The sequence below is a fragment of the Tiliqua scincoides genome, chromosome 1 (genome assembly GCF_035046505.1).
Source record: "Tiliqua scincoides isolate rTilSci1 chromosome 1, rTilSci1.hap2, whole genome shotgun sequence".
Classification (NCBI taxonomy): domain Eukaryota; kingdom Metazoa; phylum Chordata; class Lepidosauria; order Squamata; family Scincidae; genus Tiliqua; species Tiliqua scincoides.
The window spans coordinates 128,947,686-128,967,132 of record NC_089821.1 but is presented as its reverse complement, the minus strand read 5'-3'; the positions used below and the strand labels follow the sequence as shown (position 1 = coordinate 128,967,132).

Genomic DNA, 19,447 nt, shown 5'->3' with positions numbered 1-19,447 from the left:
CTTTCTGTCTGTCCGTCTGTGTCTCTTTCTTTCTTTCTGTCTGTCTGTCTGTTCAAGTTGCTGGTCTTTCTTTCTTTCTCTTTGTCCGTGTGCGTCTGTCTGTCTGTCTGTCTGTCCATCCATCTGTCTGTCTTTGGTTCTGCCTGTGTCTCTTTCTTTCTGTCCGTCCCTGTGTCTGTCTGTCTGTCTCCTTCTTCCCTCCCTGCCCGGTGCTGCTGCGCGGTGCCCTCCCGCCCCCCGCCGAGCCTGCTCCTAATCCAGCGCCCGCGCGGCACCTCCGGGTGGCGGAGGCGCCTTGAGAGCCTGTGCGGGGAGCGGGAGCAGCGCAGCCGAGCCGAGCACTTGTCCTGCAATCGATTGCCGATCGTGCCGAGCGGCCGTGCCAGCCAGCGAGCGAGCGAGCGGCGGGCCGCCTTCCCGGCTCCCTGCAGGCTCGGGGCGCCGCCCGGGCGAGCAAGCGCGCGCCCGTGCGCCGGGGGGGGGGGGAGAGTTTGCGGATCGGTTTCTCGGGGTTTGACCAGCTGTCCCAGGCCGGCCCCGCGCGGCGAAGATGGAGGAAGTCGCGGGCAGGATCGCCCTGAGCCGCGGCCGCCCTGCCTCGCTCTGCTCTGCGGCGCGCGCGCTCGCCGGCCCTCGGCGCGCTCATTAGCAAAACAAACAGCCGGCCGGCCGGCCGGGATGCCGCCGAGCCGCTGCGTGCGATGCTGAGAGGTAAAGCCTGCCGGGGCTGCAGCCCGCGTCCACCGGGGAGCCTCTCGGGGTTGTTGCCGCCCGCGACTTGTTGCCGTTCCGCACCGGGGGAGACACCTGGTCGCGCGGCAGCTCCGCGTCCGGCCCAGAGGCGGACCTGTTGGTTGCAAAGCTCCCGAAGGGACAATCGGTTCCCTCTCCACCGACACGGGCTTGGCCGCTGCAGCAGGCGCACGTCCACGCGCAGAGGTCTCTGCCTGTGACACACGCGAGCTGCAAAAATGCAGGGCTCCAGTTACTTTGACAGGTTGTGCCATAGGGGCGGGAGACACTCTCTCTCTCTCTCTGTGTAATTAAGATCTCTTGATTTTGCCCAGGGCCAAAAGCAATTCTTGTGGAGTTGGCCTTGGTTGTGTGTGTGTTTTTTTTTTTTTATGAACCACCCCTTCCAAGTCCCCTTTTTTCCCTTCCTCCAAGATTTCTTTCTGCCTGATTCCTAAGGAACCGGTGGATCAAGTTTTCTCTCGTCTGGCTAATCGCATTGCTGTAGCTTTGGCTGGCTGACCTCCCTCTCCCTCCCTCTCTCTCTTTTTGTTCTTCATCTTTCCTGAAAGGACGTGCCATTCCCAACAAGACCATCCTGGGAGGGGAGGGGAGGAAGGGGGAGAAAGAACTCCCTTTGCTCTCATTCCTGCCTCGGCTCCCCACCTTCCCACTTGCTCTGAATGACCTACCTGTAAGTTTTCTTCCTCTTCCCTTGAACTCTGGAGGCGGGGAGGGGAGGAAGGAAAAAAAAAAAAAAAAGAGGGGACTGGCTTATTTCAAAAGGCTTCCCCATCTTGCTCCAGTGCACCAGAACTCCCTCTGCCTCTTCCTTCTGCACTGGGAGGAGGGGTTAGAAGCTGCCATCAGAAGCTGGAAATGGTGAACAAACTTTTTCTTAAGAGTAGAACTTTCCTCTCCCACCCTCCCCCACCCCGATTTGCTTTCCTTTCTCCCCATCTCATGGACTGGGACAGCCTCCCCCTCCTTGTCTTCAGTGTTTTGCTTGCTTGTATTTCCTGCACAAGGTAATCTTGAAAAGGCAAGAGGGATCTGATCCTCTGCTGAAACATTTAATCAGACTTTTATATATATATATCTCCAAGTAAACATTTAGTTGGAAGGCAGCTTTGCCTGTTGAAATCTAACTCGGTTATATACCGAGTGTCTTGGGAATTTGATCTGCACTATGCCAGGGAGAGGAACACAGAGAAAAGTATTTAATTTTTTTTTGAAGGAGGGGGATGAGGTGAAGGGAAGTGGTTTAGGAGACAAGAAATGAAGCTGCCTGTTTTCCAGTAAGTAATGGAGAAATTCCAGGAGCTGGGGCTAAATATACTTGGCGATCAATACAGAAATGGCTCATTGTGAATAATTTAACTGCTTGGTGTAGTGAGAGTTTTGAAACTACAGGCAAAAGGGAGCCAGGCATTGGGGGCAAAACTTGGAATTCTTCCTTTTGCCATGATTTTTTCTTCTTCAAATTTTATTACCAAGTTTCCATTTAAAAGAATATGGTTGCAATTACTGACCTTTTTAGATTTTATTTTGTATTTAATCAGGTGGTAAGCTAGTGGGCGTCATCTAATACAGTGACTTGGGTTTCTGGAAAGTAATAGCTTGCTCAGTGTCAGCAAACTGCCTCAAGAAACTTTGAGATTGCTGTAAAGCTTGCAATTTGGGGGGGGGGGAGAAGTTCAAGTTAGAATGAACTGGTGCCTGTGAATAAGAGTTAAAACAATTCTGTTAAGGGATATGAATTCACCTTTTTGCTTTGAAGTGAAAAACCTAACCAGACTGCTGATGGCAGGAGACCTTGTGGCACTGACATCCCACAACACTTACAGCTCAGTCCTAAACATGCCTGCTTGGCAGTAGGTCCCACTGAGTTCAGCTGGACTTACTGTGCTGGGCTAGAATTGTGTATTGATAAAGCATCAACATCTCAGACAAAGCAGAAACAGATTCAAATAGGAGTTCTTTGGAAACAGGGAAACTGTGATTCAGGTGTGATTTCCTCCCCCCCCCCTTCAGCTTGTTTCTGGAATGTGAAGTTACTTTTTCTACCTGGCTCAGCACTTGGATGCCTGCAGAAAGATTCCAGTAACTTAAGTGAGTGCAGATAGGGAGTTCTGTGCTGCTCAGACGCAGTAACCAAAAAGGAGAAATGGCTTAGGAAGTCCAGCTGTTTAATGGCTGATACAGACAGGGCATCTCTAACTGTGTACTGTTTGCCTTGCAGCACTGCACTTTGACTATGGAAGCGGAGGCTACTGATGGATACATGCCATGTAAGTATTGCCTTTATTTCCCTGTGTGTCTTTTCCAGGTTTTTTTTTTAACCTCTGAAGTGCTAAAATGTAACAAACAATTTACTGTTGATTGAATTTATGATTTTAAGTTGGCTTGGGCTTGTTTGCTGCCAATATTTAGTGCTGGACAGTTTATTGAAGCAACATAGATGACTGGAAGTAATAGAAAGGGACAGCCTCAATTGGAAATTGGAAGCAGGACAGAGTTAACGTACTCGAACTTGGGCTATTTACATTTTCATGCCCCCGTGTAGATTGAAATATTCTACTTTTTAAACTATACAGTGTGTGCAGAACTAAAGGACCAAGTATAAAATATACAGGGTGTGTGTGCATCATTCTTACCTTGTTCCAAAAGAGCAAGATGAAATCCTTTTTATTCATGGTGAGTAATGAGAGTGAGAGAGAGCACGCACTTTCTGCCATTTCTTGTGAGGTCACTGTCAATTGATTTGATTTTACATTTTTAGAATATATGTTTTGTTGAAACTGGGACCCTATCTAGAAAGTTAGATGTTAAAGAATCTAATAATGGTGGGAACTGAGATAATCAGGCTGCAATCCTGCACAGAATTACAAGCCCCACTGAATGTAATGAGATCTACTACTGAGTAAACCTGCATAGGATTGTACTGTTGGGGTGTGCACACACATAGATATAACTGATTTCCCCCTTGCAAGCACATGTTCATATTTGAGTATGTATGATCATTTTTCAGTATAGAAATAATAGCAACTTTTCTCTTACGGAATAGGTGACAATGAACTTTCGCCCGAAAGGGAGCACTCCAATATGGCAATTGACCTCACCTCAAGCACACCCAATGGGCAGCATACCTCACCAAGTCACATGACAAGCAGTAAGTCATCCTTTAAAGCCTTCTGCCTAGCAGGTTGATTGGTCTTGTCTGACCTATGTGATTTGCTAATACTGTAAAAGACGAGAGGGACAGAATAGATCTGTTCTTGTTCATGACATTGTCGTATCTAAACATGAGTTTGATTGCTAATCTGGGTTATCCCAAAGTGGTCTATGGAGGCTGGCCCTTACCTGAACCAGGTAGGAAAAACCTAGGCTGTGCTAGTAATTGTTGTGGTTTCTCAGGTTTTGCAATCAAAACAGTTTTTAGGCATGATTCCAAAGTGAAGACAGAGAGGCATTTGGTACTGGATTTTCTTAAACTACTTGGTGGGGTGTATGCCTGTGTGTGTGTGTGTATGTATGTATGTATATATATATATATATATTCTTAATGGGCAGCTCAGCTTTTCTTCCTTCTCTTCTGAAACGTACTTCTCTGTGATTATGTTTCTGTTCTTAAACGCAAGACCACTTTAAACTTTTAACTTGTAGTCAGAGAATATAAAAGTCCACTGACTAATTAAATTTAAGGAATTTAGATATTTTTTTCTTTTTATTCCCCCTTTTTTTTTGCTATTGATTGGAATATCTAATATTATCTGACCTGACAATATTGAATTTACAACTTTTTTGCCCATGCAACTACTCTTCTCTGAGTATGCCTTTATGTGTGTGTTCTTGCCAAGTGGATTTTTATTTCTGGAAATTATACTTTACAAGAAAAATGAAGCTTTAAGAATGAGCCGGTTTTAATAAAGAAAGTATGATTTTCATATCATTCCTGACTGAGAGGGAAGGTGTTACACTCAGCCATTTCCCCTGTCCTCCAGCAAATTATGAGTAAGACATTTTTATGAGCCTTTTAAAACGGAGAGTTATTGTGAAATATCCAATTAATACATACATAATGGTAAAGAATATGATTGCTAGTATTCTAGACTGAACTTCCAGCAGCATTTCACAGTTTAACATACTTACAGCACAATCCTATGTACAACTGCTCAGAAGTAAGTCCTATTTAGTTCAACAGGACTTACTCTTTGGTAAGCCTATACCTGCTTACTTTGAAGTAGGTCCCATTGAACTTAGTGAGACTTGCTTCAGAGTAGATATGCAGACTTGAACTGTTAGACAATTCCAGATAGTGGATTTGCAGTTCTCAAATATACCTTTACTCAAATATACTTTTAAATATACCATTATAAATTTTTACTCGTAACTTCCTTCATTTTTAAAAAATTTCTTTTTTGTTAATGAGGGTAAGATTGCTGCTGTTGGCTTAAATCTGTTTTAATGTATAGACAAAGACACCTCCCCCATTTAATTATTGTTAAAATGTGCTTACGGAAATCAGACGAATATTTTCTCATTATTTAAACGTTGGAATGCCACCCTGTTAACCCTAATTAGCAAGTGTAACACATATGTTCATAGCCAGGATTTAAAATAGATGGCTATATTAGTGCAGTCATTAAAACACACACACGTACAAACTAAGTTTTATGGGTTCTACTAACTTGTCAGTTTCTGTTTCTGTGGTCTGAGGATATCTTTGTACCTCTGTCCTGTATTGTGAATACAGACAGAACTCTTACTTGCAAATCATAGGGGTTGTGCCTGTATATGGGGAACTCAGCAATGGGCCTCCGTGGCAGTTTTTATATTTAGGCTTCCACTGATTTCAAGTAATTGTACCAGTGATTCCAGTGCCGTTGTTGCAGATCCATAAACTGATCCACACAAGCACAGAAGTATGAATCCTTTAAAGTTTGACTCTTCCCATTTTTACTACAATGGTCTCCTTCTGTGAGATGAGAGAAAGGAACAGGAGCAGGCTGCAGACAGAGCACAGAGGGATCGAGTAGGGTTGATGATCCCTGAGTCTATTTTCTCTTTTAAGAGGAGCTTTTTAGCAAGGGGCTTCCAGTTGCTTAGGGGGTTGCCAAAGTCCTAAGCCATAGGACTCCTTCTATAGTTTTCTACAGTAATTTGTGTTCTTGGATATTTCTTCCCAAGGGATGGAGATGCACCTGCGTATCTGTTTGTGAGAGCATGCATGATATCCCTTTTCTATGAGGGCCAAGTGGCCTAAAAATGGGAAGCTAGGACTTTTTATTCTTAATCTGTTGTTCTCTTTATGAAAAGGCTTGGAAAGGGAACTTGGTGTATTAGAACACATTTTGAGTGAAGTTGCTAATCAATTGACAGCACAGTACCGGCATATGGCTGTCTGCAGTGCAATCCTAAACATGTCTATTCACAAGTAAAGCCCACTTATTTCAGTGTAAATGTCTCTAGGATGACATCCTGGCAGCACAGCCCTGTGCATATCTATGAAGAAATAGGTCTCATTGTGTTCAATGGGGTTTACTCCCAGGAAAGTGGGTATTAGTTGATTAAAGATATGAACACGTAATGAGCTTTTTGTTGAAAGTGATATATAATTCATAACACTGTTGCTTTTACTAGTCCATGTAGCCCACTATAGTATATTCTGAGTAGCTGCAGCTCCCTAGCAGAGGTCTTTCTCAGCCTTGCTAGTTGAGATCCTTTGACCTGGAGACACTTGAGTTGAACTCAGTTCAAAACATGAGCTGTGATCATTCCCCACAGAAACTCATTCTAAACTCACAGATTACATAGCTTTTGTAATCATGCTATGGCTGTATTTTCTACCAGACTCTAGTGATGGTACAGGTTGACTACCCCTTATCCGGTAATCTGAAATACAGAATAATCTAAAATACGGAAACTTTTTGAGCACCAACGTGACTTTTTTCTATTTTTTTGCCTATTGAAATAAAATTACAAACTGTGTTTCATGCCCAAACCTTGTTTCGTGCACAAAAAATGTTTAAAATATTGTATAAGATTACCGTCAGGCTATGTGTATAAGGGGTAGATGAAACATAAATGAATTTTGTGTTTAGACTTGGGTCCCATCCTCAAGATCTCTCATTATGTACATGCAAGTATTCTGAAATACAGAATGCAAAATTTAAAACACTTCTGGTCCCAAGCACTTTGGATAAGGGATGCCCAACCTGTACTTTCCCTTTTACCTTGATGCTTTAGTGGCCCTTCTGTGTATATCTCATTGATGAACTAAATGGGTCTTACAACTATTTGTTCACTTAGAGATTTGTATCCTGCCTTTTGGTCACCACAACTAGTATAGCAATACCCAATAACCTCCCCCCCACCCAAAAAAACCCAACAATTAATAATTATACATGATTAACTCCAAAATTTAAACCGATAAACAACAAAAACTAAGCAGAGTCTAAAAAATCATTGAGATAGCAGAAGCATCTTAATCAGCCATCAGAAAAGACAACAAAGGGGAGTATCAGGTGGGCTTCAAGAGGCAGGGAATTCTGTGGTCTGGCACTGCATCCAAAATGGTCCTGTCATGTGTCCTGTCCTAGTTGACTTCCGGAGTTGGGCGAATATAAAGTAGAGCTTCATATGATGAACAAAAAATTAATTTCGATGGAGAGCAATTAGGTGACACAATATGTGTGTGCCTGTTCTACTCTCTAAAAATCTATACTTTCTGAATTCAAGTGGTCCACTGAAAATGGCAGCAGTCTTTCGTTGTGCTTTAATAGGATTAAAAGGCTGTTGCCATTCCTTTCTGGTTACATTTCATGAAGTACAAGAATTATTTATTTGGAATTGAATCCCACTTTTTCCCCAAGGTTAGGGTTAGAGTTTAAACTTTTAAAGATAATATATAAAAATACTGAGTCCTAAGATAGCATAAATGTATTATAATACTTAAGGCATGCATATACTTTAAATGGCTGGAATCTGAGTCTGAACAGCAGGCATTGAAGTGTGGTAAGCAATGGCATTGAAACTTTCTGAAGCATTCCTATCAAGAACATTAAACTGACTGAGACTGCAGTTCTGTACACACTTGCGTGGGAGTAAGTCCCACCGAATTCAAAGGGGATTACTTCTGACTAGGCATGCATAGGATTGTACTACCACTATGGTTAGGCTTAGGAATTTGGACCTGTGAAAAGCTTAGCAGTGTGTACACTTTCCTTGAAGGCAACAGAAATTGCTTGGTGCTTGTCCAATTTTTTTGACTTCTGTAATCGGTTACTCCTGTACTAAGAGCTGGTATAGGATGCTAACATTTGATTTTACTGGTGTTTTTGTACTTATGTATATGGTAATCATAGCTAATACTGTGATTTTAACAGAAACTGAAATTGGATGTGGAATTGCTTTTTCTTATGACTCCCAAAGTTTGACAGTACCGATTCTGGTGCTGTTTTAGGATTTCAGTTCTACAAAGAGTAACAGAAGAATTTGCATTGAGGCTGTTTTAAGAGACCACTGTAGAAAGATATCCCTTGCCTTACTTTGGCTGTGTTGTGTCCAGTTGAAACAAGGAAGGAACTTGTAACAGGCAATTTTCTTGGCTTTTTTATGTCCTGTAAACAGTGTGTATACCAGACAGGAGAGGGAAACAACTGCTTTCGAAACAACCCTTCTCACCCAGCGATAGTAAAATTACATGCTTGGGAGAGAGAGGGTTTTTTCATATTTATTAGCCTGTGGCAATTCCAAGTGAGTAAGACTTGGCTAAATGACGACTGTTTTCAGGTTTGCTTCCAAAAGGTTGCAGGTCAAATATTTTTGGCACATGCTTCATAGATGTCAGTTATGTCTATCCATTACCACATCTGTAATTACATATAACATACATAGATTATAGATGATGCCAAGATCTCCTCTTTAAAAAAAAATAAAAATGAGGAGTGCTCTCTACTACATGAGACTAAATTGTTTGTCTCAACTAACTTTGAAATATGCCTGTCTTTTAAGGAACATTACTAGTGTGCATTGATAGATCTTTGCACAACTTTTGTACAATATTCTATACATTTAAAAACAACTATATATGTATGCATTTTAATTCAGCTTCATTTGAATACTGAAGGAGTAACTTTCCATTGGTTTCAGTGGAACAAAACATTTGCCCTGTGTGTGTACTGAAATGATCACAGTGAATTAAATGGAATCGTCTTAGCCTGCCTTACAAACTGGCAGAACTCTGCCCAGAATTGGCTCATTACCTTTTTGCTATCCTAGGTAGGATGGATGTCCAGGATTCTAGGGCACATTCTCTATTTCCAAGGGGAGTTGATTGCAAGCTGCTTCCAGCATGGCCATTGTCTTCATCAGCAGCCTGCTGGTCTTTGAAACAGTTGCTGCCCTAGGCAACTGCCTAGTCCACCAGTATGATTAAGGTGGTCTGACTACGGAACAGCAGTGCTCTCCCAGTAGGGGAAAGACTACCATGTATTTTCTCTTGTGTCTAATTCTAATCAAAAGGAGCATGAGACTTTTTGCTCAGACTTCTAGCTTTAAGAAGTAGTTGCATTATTATTTGTAGTAAGAATATTTATATACCACTTTTCAACAAAAAGTTGTTCACAGGGCAATTTACACAATGAAATAAATACATGGCTCCAGAGGGCTCAGAATCTAAAAAGATAGAAAGAAATTCCAGCAAACAGCCACTGAAAAAGATGCTCTGGTTGGGTGAGTTAAGACTATACCTCTTGCCCTGCAAATTATGAGAAGTGGCACTTAAAAGTGTCTCTTTGCCCAGTTAGCAGGGGTTAACATTCTCCAAGGAACTCAAGAAGGACTTTTGGAACACAGAGCTGTAGTGGCCCATCAGCCCTCTGCTGCTCATATGTCTTCACAGATGATAGATTATGGGAAAGATTCACTTTATTGACTTGCTTTGAGCTGGCTGGAAAATTCCTGTGCAATGCTAATTGAATGGGAGGCAGTGGATTGATCCTGGTCTTTCTTTCCCACTCCACCTCCCAGTAGTACTACCAAGAAGATTTTTTTGGGGGGGACAAGAGACTGTCAAGAGATTGACAAGGTACAAAAGATTTTTTTGATAAGAGACAAGCGTTATAAGAACAATTTCTTGCCCTCCTAGCTTCCAGAGATAGAATTCTGTTTGCACAGCAGGTTTCACCCTGCTGTGAAGTTGGCATGGTCTGAAGATAGAAGTCCAGTGAATCCACAAAACAACACCTTTATAAAAGCAGACAAAAGTCTGTATTTTGCTATCTTGTTCTTATTGTTGTAACAATTGGAAAGTAGCATCGTTCCCTGGTTACAAGGTTTTTAGAAAGATGCTTCACAAACGTACAGTGGCTTGTTCTACTTTCCTCTGGAAGAACTGGTAGGTTTTCTTGGAATATTAATTTTAATAATGATAACTTTCAATTGAACTATATGGAAGTGTAGCTTTGCCAGTATCTGTTTCCATTTACCCTCAGTAGCCACACTGCATGGTGCTTATCAATAAGGTAACCCATTGGGTTCTACATTTTGGCCAAGTGCTGAGGAGAATCTTGCTGCCTCCCCCACTTCTTAACAGGTCACAGAAATGCTTTCCCACACCACTTAAATGGATGCTATGGACAATCAATTTATCAAGCGGGCATGTGGATATTGTGGTAAGTGTAATGTTAATATACTGTGAACCCTCAATTTAATGGACTTCAGAAGCAACAGGTGTTTTCTGCTTCATTAAAAACTAGTCATATACGTTTGGGGCATGCACGCCTCCATTGACTTCAGTGCATTCAGTTTTAACAGACTTTCAGCATTAATGAACACTCCTTCCCCATTAATCCCTTAAATCCAGGGTTCACTGTATGCACCCAGAGTTGAATCAATGTGTAAAGGTTATTTTGATATCTTAGTTATGACCCATCTGGGCCATGAAGGTTATTTTTCATTCCTGTTTTTCACTCTTCCTATGGTGTGACTAATTTTTTTTTTTAAACTATGGGGAGTCATTTTTCTCTGCAGGTCCGATTGGTTTGTGACTTACTTTTTTTTTTGTTTGCCTAGTGTGTGGCTAGGCTTGGTGGTTATCTGTGTCAGTTGATGCTCTTTGCTGCCACAGTTTTATTTGCTGCTTCTTTTGCTTGAGGCATTGGTTTCATTAAGGAGTGTGCCTAGGTCTGGGCTATATGCTACTAGCAACATCAGATGGGGGTTTATATAAGTGAACTCACTTTTGCAAAGCAAAATACTTTCTTGTGCAAAAAGTTAACATGTGAAGGAAAGGCTAAGTTAAAACACTTCTCCTTAGCACCAACCTATCTGTATGCAGTGACCTTTTTTGTATTGCTAGGTGAGTCCTATGATGATGATGTGAGTCCTAATTGCAGGCTGAAGGGGTAGAGGCTAGATTAAAAATGACTGAATCAGTGAGAATTAGGCCACCCTTTGGCCTCACCTGTGTGCACTGGGCTGCTGTTGTCTTTGTTGTTTCTTTATGACAGGTGATGGGTCTAGAGAACTGTGCTTCTCCAACTTGTCAGTCTCTGGGACACTTTATGCTCCTAAATATGTCTCAGTGAGCACCAGGACTAACCAGGCAGTGGGCAGATGGCAGCCACTTATGGTGTGTGTGTGGAGCCCCTGAAGGGGTCTCAAGGAGCCCCAAAGCTTCTAGGAGTACACTTTGAGAAGCACTGGTGTAGAAGGACGTTAGGTCAACACTGACTTGTATGATATAAGGACCTACTGAGTTCAAACTTTTGTTGGTTAGATACATAATAATATAAGCAGTTTTTGTTCTATGTCTGTTGTGGGTTTTAATAGTTATGATCCACATTCCCAATCTACTAGTCATTTTCCCAACCCATATTAGATATGTCATTATTTCCTCATTGCTGTATATTCATTTTACTTATTCCTGTTCTTATTTGGTATTGGCAGCTTTAATTAGTTGGAAGATTCTGTTTGCGTTTATATGATGAATTCTAGATTAATTCTAAGATTAAGTTTGTAAAGTATTAAGTATGTAGATTTAAAGATATTGGCACTCTATTAGTTTTTGTGTTTAACATAAAATATTATGAACTGAGGGCCCAATCCTATCCAATTTTTCAGCACCGATGTAGGTGCAGTGCAGCTCCAATGTAAGGGAACAAACTTTCCGTTACCTTAAGGAGGCCTCCATGACTGGCGCCCCACCACAGGATGCAGTGCATGCCCCATTAGCATGGCAACACCAGGGTTGGAAAATTGGATAGGATTGGGCCCTAAGTAATTTACAAGAAACTTGTCTGGATTAATCTGGACAAAATCAGTAGAATCTAGCATAATGTAAACTTTCCCCCTCAGACATAGGTTATTTGGAGAAATTAATAGATAGGCAAACCTATTGTATTTTTACCTACTGGAGAAGGTTTTTCAGCACTATTGCTTTTCTTCTGTAGTATCTGACAGAAGTTGAAACAACTTTCTTGTTATGCCACTCAGTCCACTCTCTATGATACTTTGATAAACACAATAGCTGATGTCTAAATATGCTGAGCTGCTCCTGACTAAGTCCCATTAAAATTAATGGGACTTAATGGCCCTATCCGCCACAACTCTCAGCGCAGTGGCACCAGTGTGGCTTTTGCTATATCCCACGGGTGGGTTTTGGCATGATGACACCTTCTTGGGGTAAGGGAACATTTGGCATATGCCAGCCCAGTGGGTCTACTCGAACCTGCAGCAATATTGGACCAGCAATATCACTGGCAAAAGTCCACATGGACCTGTGAAGGCACATAAGGCCTGGGAAGGAGGTGAGGATGTGGCAGGCGCTGCCGCTGCTGAACATGCCCTCCTCCCAGGCCTGATCTGCCCTCCTTGCCTCTCTGTTTTGCCCCTGCCCCCCTCCTCCCCCAGGGCAGCCTTACCTCAGGTGGTGGGCATCCAGTGTCCAGCACCAACCAAACCAAACCCGGCCACTTGCAGTGGCAGCCATGTCAAGCACTCCGGCAGTGTCACATATGCAACACCTGCAAAACATGCCATGCTCCTAGTGGCATAATGTGCTGTTAGGATTGGACTGTTAGGCTGCAATCCCAGGCACACTTAAGTGGGAGAAACCCCATTGAACTCAAGGGGACTTCTGAATAAACATGTATAGGATTGCACTGTAATGGTTTCTTTTCAGTGGTGCTGAGTTATAATTAACCTTCTTGGGATACAATTCACTGTTATTGCTTTGTCCCTCTTCTTGAGCCAGTGAGAAGTTCCAAGGGTGGCACTACTGTTTTAGTTCTGGATGAGAGAATATTGGACACTTCATGGTGTCTATATTATGGTTAAAACAGCCCAGTGAAAAACACTGAAAGCAGGTCAGCACTTCTCCAGCAAGCAGCAAGTTCACAGATCCCTACATCAGATTATAATCAGATGCTGGTTGTTGTAGCCTCTCATCCTGGCTGTTTCTGGATTTGGCTGACTGTCTAGTTATCCGTTTTCTTCTCTCCAAATTTGAACACCCCCTCACATACACAAACACTCCACAGAGCACAGATTCTAGACTCCACTTCTCATGCAGGGGTGGGGGACATTCACAGTCTTGGACACCATTAATTTCTTTTTATCAAGTCCAGGCTTCTTAACATTTGTGGTAAAACCATAGCAGCAATGTCATGAAAAATCATTTGAATAACCCAAACAGTGCAGTTAAAAGGCTTGCAACTCCTAACAGCAGTGTAGAAGTCCCTAGTGCAGGATTCTGAAGACTGAGTAGGATAAAGGCTATGGGGAAGTGTGGGAGACTAACACATTAAAGCCCCATTCTTGACCACCACCAACCCTGTCCATCCACTTTCTAATTTCTGAGGGCCAGATGTCATATTTGGAGGTTGCTTTAAATTGTTGTGTGCAGTGATTGTCTCCACCTGGCAAGACGTGCAATGGCTGTTGCCAAAGATTTTCTTCACACTCCTCTTTGGCTTGTGCGCTTTGCAATGTATATAGAAAATCATCTTATTTGCATTGTCAACCACTACACATGCATGGCTTGCAGTAATGAACAGATGGAGTTTTCTTATTCTGAGTCAGAATCGTAGTATACCAATCAAATTTTTGCCTCAACTGACTGGAAATAGCTCTCCAAGCTCTTGGGTAATCCTGTGATCTGAGATCCGTTCAGCTGGAGATTGAACCTGGGACCTGCAAGCAAAAAAACATGCCCTGAGCTGTAGGCCCTCCTTGTAAATTCTGAAAAAAGGGATTACCTTCCATTCTTGGCCACTGATCCTGTGAATATGTACAATATACATAGCCCTCAGAATATTCTACAGTGCCTGTTACTTGGTTGTTAAACCCCGCCCCTCCTTGCTTAAGGTTATAGTGAGGGTGGAGTTGAATTATTGGTTAATCTTCTGCAGTACTATTATATTCACATTAATGGCTTTTTAGGGAGATTGGCTTGTAATCAAGCTCAGGCTGGCACACCCTTCCCTCCTGTGTATGTGTCTTAACAGTCATCCTGTCAGTTTCTCTCTCTCACACACGCACATGTACACACCCCTATTAAATCACTCAAAGCAGTACTTGTTAGCTGTTCATTCAGATGTTTTAATTATGTGATATGCAATGTTTTAAGTTGAGCTAGCCATGATGGAGGAAGCCACATTTGTTTTTCAAATGTCTTCTCTGATGATGGAATTGAGCCAGGCTGAGGAGAAAAGTGCCTCAAGCAAGAGAAAAATAAAGGGGAGGAAGAGACATGATCCAGGTCCTCTCACCTATGTACAAATTTGTTGGAGTGGTAGACCCTACCCCCATTTCCAAGATGTGAACAAGACAGGCACATGAATAGAAAAATGTGGCTGCCCCATCACATCTAGTCTAGTCCCTTTTGTTTGTTGAATTTGTTTCAAACACCTGTCGTGGAGGTCTGGAGAAGAATTCTTAAATGCTTGGGAAAATAGCAGTATTGACACCAGAGCAATTGAAATCGAAGCAGATCAGAACATATGCCAAGTTGGCCCCATCCGAATCTTGTAGAAGTTTGTTTGAACATTTTTCTTTTATTTTGAAAACTATTCTCAAGGTGAGCTGGATGTTTGCCTTAAAGGACTGTTGTTCTTAGTTTTGCTGCCAAGTTGTGTTCCATCTTCTGGCTGGGATCAAGCGATCGCAGGAGTCCCCATTTTCCACATGAAAACGTCCGAACTGCCCAAAAACGTCACTCTGCTTTTGATTTCTTTTTCTCTGTGCCGCTACATTAGGTGGGCACTAATGATAGAGCCTTTTCAGTTACGGCACCCAGAATGTCAAATCATCTCCTGGGAAAGGTATATCTGATCTCTACCCAGTATGTTTTTAGGCAGGCTTTGAAGATAGTTCTTCCTAGCTGGTGTGTGATGTTGGGTCTTTATGACACATGCACTCCAAATGTGCTTTTAGTCTGCTGCTGTCTTGTATGTGGCTGTTTAGTCCTGCTTAATTTATATGTTGTTGTGGTGATTTGATGATTGGTGCTAGGAAGAAGCTAGGTGGACTGTGATGACTGTGACCTTCCTCCATTCTGTTGGGTTGTCTTTAAAACGCACAACCACACAAGTTGACAACACACTGGTAGATTGCTTCTACTAGGAATGCAAGTTTAGGCAGGCTGCATGCCTTTCTCTCAGCCCAGGGACTGCTAACAGATATCGTCAGTCAGACTTCTGTGTTGTCTGCGGGAGAAGGTGAGCAGGAGGAGAAATATCTAAGATGTGAAGTCCCCTTACAGCTTTCTCTTTTACTGTGCAGACACAAGCACCACTTTGGTAGCATGGCTTAAGGAGGTGGGAGGCACTTGTGTGTTCTTTCTCTGGTTGAAAGAGTTAGGCAAGTTTATTCAAAACAAGGAGAAGGTTTGCTGAAACAAAAAGGGGATAATGGAAGACAAACGGCCAAATTTGTTACTTGAGATTAGAAACAAAGATCCAAAGGAAAAATAAACTAGTTTCTAACTAAGGTTTTTCAGCTTACAAGTTCACCTATGATTAAAATGTTTCGGGGCCCAATCCTATCCAATTTTTGAGGGCCGGTGCAGCTGAAATGCAGCCTTGAGGAAACGGAACAAATGCTCCCTTACTTGGAGAAGCCCTCCATGATTGCCTGCCCACCACAGGATGCAGCCAGTACTTCTTGGCACAGCTGCACTGGCACTGGAAAACTGGATAGGATTTGACCCTCAGCTTGTAGCCTTCTCCTGAAACTGAAGGGGTGAGATATCTCTGGAATTAACTCTGTCCTCGTTAGACAGTGCTGGCGTTCTTTTTAACCTGGCAGTATCTTTCTGCTAAACCTTTTCTGATCCTTTTAACGCTTTTTTGAGGACAATGGCACCCCAAGCTCTAATTGGCTAGTTTAAACTGAACAGACAACATTTTGAATTTTCCACTGTGGGTTGACTTGGACCAGTGGCCAAGTGTAAGCTAAACTCAACAGGGGTCCAGGGGGGTTCAGTAAGATGCTTCTGCTAGAAAGGCTGGCCTACTCCCTGCACATAGGGGTAAAGCCTGTCTTTGGGATGTGCAGCAGAGCACTGGCAGAATGGTGAACACAATAGGCTGACTCCCAAGTAAGTGTACCCAGATGGGAATATCATTTAGTAGAAGATGGTCTATTCACTACAGTTGTACATGTTGTTGTTTGACTCTGGCATGTCCTTAGTGCGTTTTAATATAGAAATGTGACTGGTAAATTATAGAACTAAAAATAGAATAAACATGGTGGGATCTCAAATGAATCAAATAAGCTTTTTAGACAAGTGGTATAAAAATAATTTTAAAATAAATAAATTTATCATCATTCCAACGGTTTCTGTTTAGTAATTTGAAGGAAAAGTTGGGGCTTCTTTTGAAACCTGTTGGAGTTATGCAGCAGTGTTCTTAATCTGTCCTGGCTGACATCTTACATTTAATAAATGTAAATGTTTTCACATATCATTAAAACTTCAGCATAGACATGTTTTTTGACTACTGAAGGAAGTGTACATTATTTTACTAAATACAAGCTATCTACCACCCATTGCTGAAACAGCTATACAGTACTTAATATTTTCTTTTTGTTCCTCGTCGTAGTAGACTTCCAGAACCACAATGTGCCCTAAACCTGCAGTCTATTAATTGACCTCTGCTAATTAGTAAATTTAAAGCTTTTGTTGATTACTCAGTCAATCATGCCAATTAACTCTTGCAGTCATGTTGTAAGCTGAAGTTTCTATGACTTTTCTGGCCCTATTGTAGGGCTTGTTCAAACATCCTAAAATCTTCAAAGTCCAGCATCTCCAAGGATGAGCTGAATGGCAAGAGTAACATCTTACCTGCTGCAGCTTAGCTTAAAGGTGCCACTTTAAGGTGCCACAGCAGCAATTCTCTTAAGCGAGGCAACAGCTTATTTCTCATTAATTCTCCACTGTGTGGAAGATTTTAGTGTCTGGACTTGCCAGTATGTTTTTCACATTTGTCTGCCTATCTGTTTTTAAAGGTATTGTAATGTGTTCATTGTGGAACATAGATTTTGTTATGTATTGAACAGAGAATACCATGACACCCACAATTGCTCGATGTTGTCTATAGAATATTTGCGTGTGCATGTGTGATATATTTAATATCTCTTCCTTTTTATATACTGCTTACACAGTAAGATAACTTTACGTTGGTGGTTTTCAGACAATGGATTTAGTACATTATTCCTCTCTTTTTAACCCCACCCCACCCCCGTAAAATTGGTCTCTAAAGGGCAAGGCTTCATATTTGGTTAACAGACAGTTATCTGCAACTACCTTCCTCGGAGGATCATTACACCAGACATGACTCATCCAATTGGCATATGACATGATTCCATTTAATTTGCATACTGTAATTGTACAGCAATGCTGTAAAACTTGTTTGAGACTATTTCTTCCCTTACACCATAAGTTTGTCAAATTTCATTGCTGGGTGTCATGCTTGTTAAATATAGCTTGCTAGTAATAGATGTGAAATTATATAGTGTGTGTACATATATGCACATATATAGACAGATATAGTATATGCTTGCTCCTTTTCTCACTTGGATGTGCTTTAAGAAGCGCCCTTTTAAAGGCTACCTAGCAATGGTTACACAGAGAAGTCTCAGAATATTTTCAGAAAAGAATAATAAAAAAAATTCTTATATTTCTACTAACCCCATTCCAGCATCAGCAATGTTGTATCCTGCCCCTGTGTCCAAAAAGCAGGGAAAGCTTTAAGCCATCCTGCACACGTCAGAGAATAGCCATACTTCCATTCTTTCCAAACAAATTTGGAACTATTAAAGTTATGATCCAATCCTATTTGGATGCCACATTGATGCCATTGCAATCCCCGCCATACCCTAAGCCTGTCTTCATTGTGTTTCATGGATGGCATGCCAATGCCAGCACAAGAAAGGACAAATACCAAGCCTGTCCTGGCAAAGCAGTGCTGGTGCACAACCCTTCCTTTTAACATCCTCAGCATCTGTGGAAACAAAGAGTGGCATGCTGATGAAAGTGTGTCATTACCATGACACTGGCATGTCATCACCATGAAATTGGCACATCGTCTGTGTGACATCCATGCATCATTGCAATGTAGTCGGTGCATCATCCGTGTGACATCCATGTGCCATTGGTGCAAGGCCCACAATTACTTCATCCAGTCAGCCCCAACAATGGCAGCCAGAGAAGTGTCACCAGAGTGAACTGAGCAAAGGGCAAGCAACCCGGGCAGAGCCAATGAGTGGCCAGTGTTGGGGGCACACACCCCACTAGCCACTCAGAATGAGTAACACAGCAACAGCCACCACCCCCAACCATGGGAAAATACCCCAAGGAGTGCACACAACCAACCAGAACAAGAACCAGAATTTACAAATCAGAATGTGAAACTGGGATTAGTTTCCAGCTCCCAGGTGGAACTGTGGTTTAAATATCCTAGGTTTAAATATCTGAGATCCTAGATCTCAACCTTTTAGCACCGGGACCCACTTTTTAGAATGAGAATCTGTCAGGGCCCACCAGAAGTGATATCATAACCGGAAGTGACATCAACAAGCAGGAAAATTTTTAACAACCCTAGGCTGCAATCTTACCCACACTTACCTAGGAGTAAGTTCCATTTACTGTACCACGGTATAGTCACATACCACGGTAACAACAACAACAACAACAGGTATTTATATACCGCCTTTCTTGGTCTTTATTCAAGACTTTATTCAAGGCGGTTTACATAGGCAGGCTTATTAAATCCCTTATTAAATAGGGATTTTTACAATTTGAAAGAAGGTTCTTTCTTTCAAGAACCACTACATTCAGGTGTTTCATTCCAATCTGGCTTCACACTCTGGCCTCCATCCTTCCACGCTCAGAGCAGATGGAATAGCTCGACTTCAGCTTGAACTGAAGCCGGTGCCGGTGGCCTTGAACTGGCGACCTTGTGGATGTTATCTTCAGGCAAATGGAGGCTCTACCCTCTAGACCAGACCTCCTGCCCACGGTAGTGCAACTTGTAGCGTTAAAAGCATATACATAGCAGCCTTTTAAAAGTACAGATGCGCCACATTTCCCCAAATGCAGTCACATACCATGATAGTGCAGCTTGTAGCATTAAAAGAAAAAACAATAAAAAAGCAAAAGGTTTATGAAACCTCAAGGCATTGATGGGATGGGCTACCCTTCTTACTATTT

The 19,447-nt window shown here is 42.1% G+C and overlaps 1 protein-coding gene across 1 annotated transcript in view; it reads left to right on the top strand.

Moving 5' to 3' along the window:
* The first annotated feature begins 1,587 nt into the window (after positions 1-1,587).
* IKZF2 (IKAROS family zinc finger 2) overlaps positions 1,588-19,447 on the top strand; it is a 145,023-nt gene continuing 127,163 nt past the window's right edge. The window contains exons 1-3 of the mRNA XM_066636778.1: positions 1,588-1,614; positions 2,975-3,023; positions 3,800-3,904. Of these exons, the coding sequence (XP_066492875.1) occupies positions 1,612-1,614; positions 2,975-3,023; positions 3,800-3,904 (157 nt within the window). The 5' untranslated portion in view covers positions 1,588-1,611. The remainder of the gene's footprint in view (positions 1,615-2,974; positions 3,024-3,799; positions 3,905-19,447) is intronic.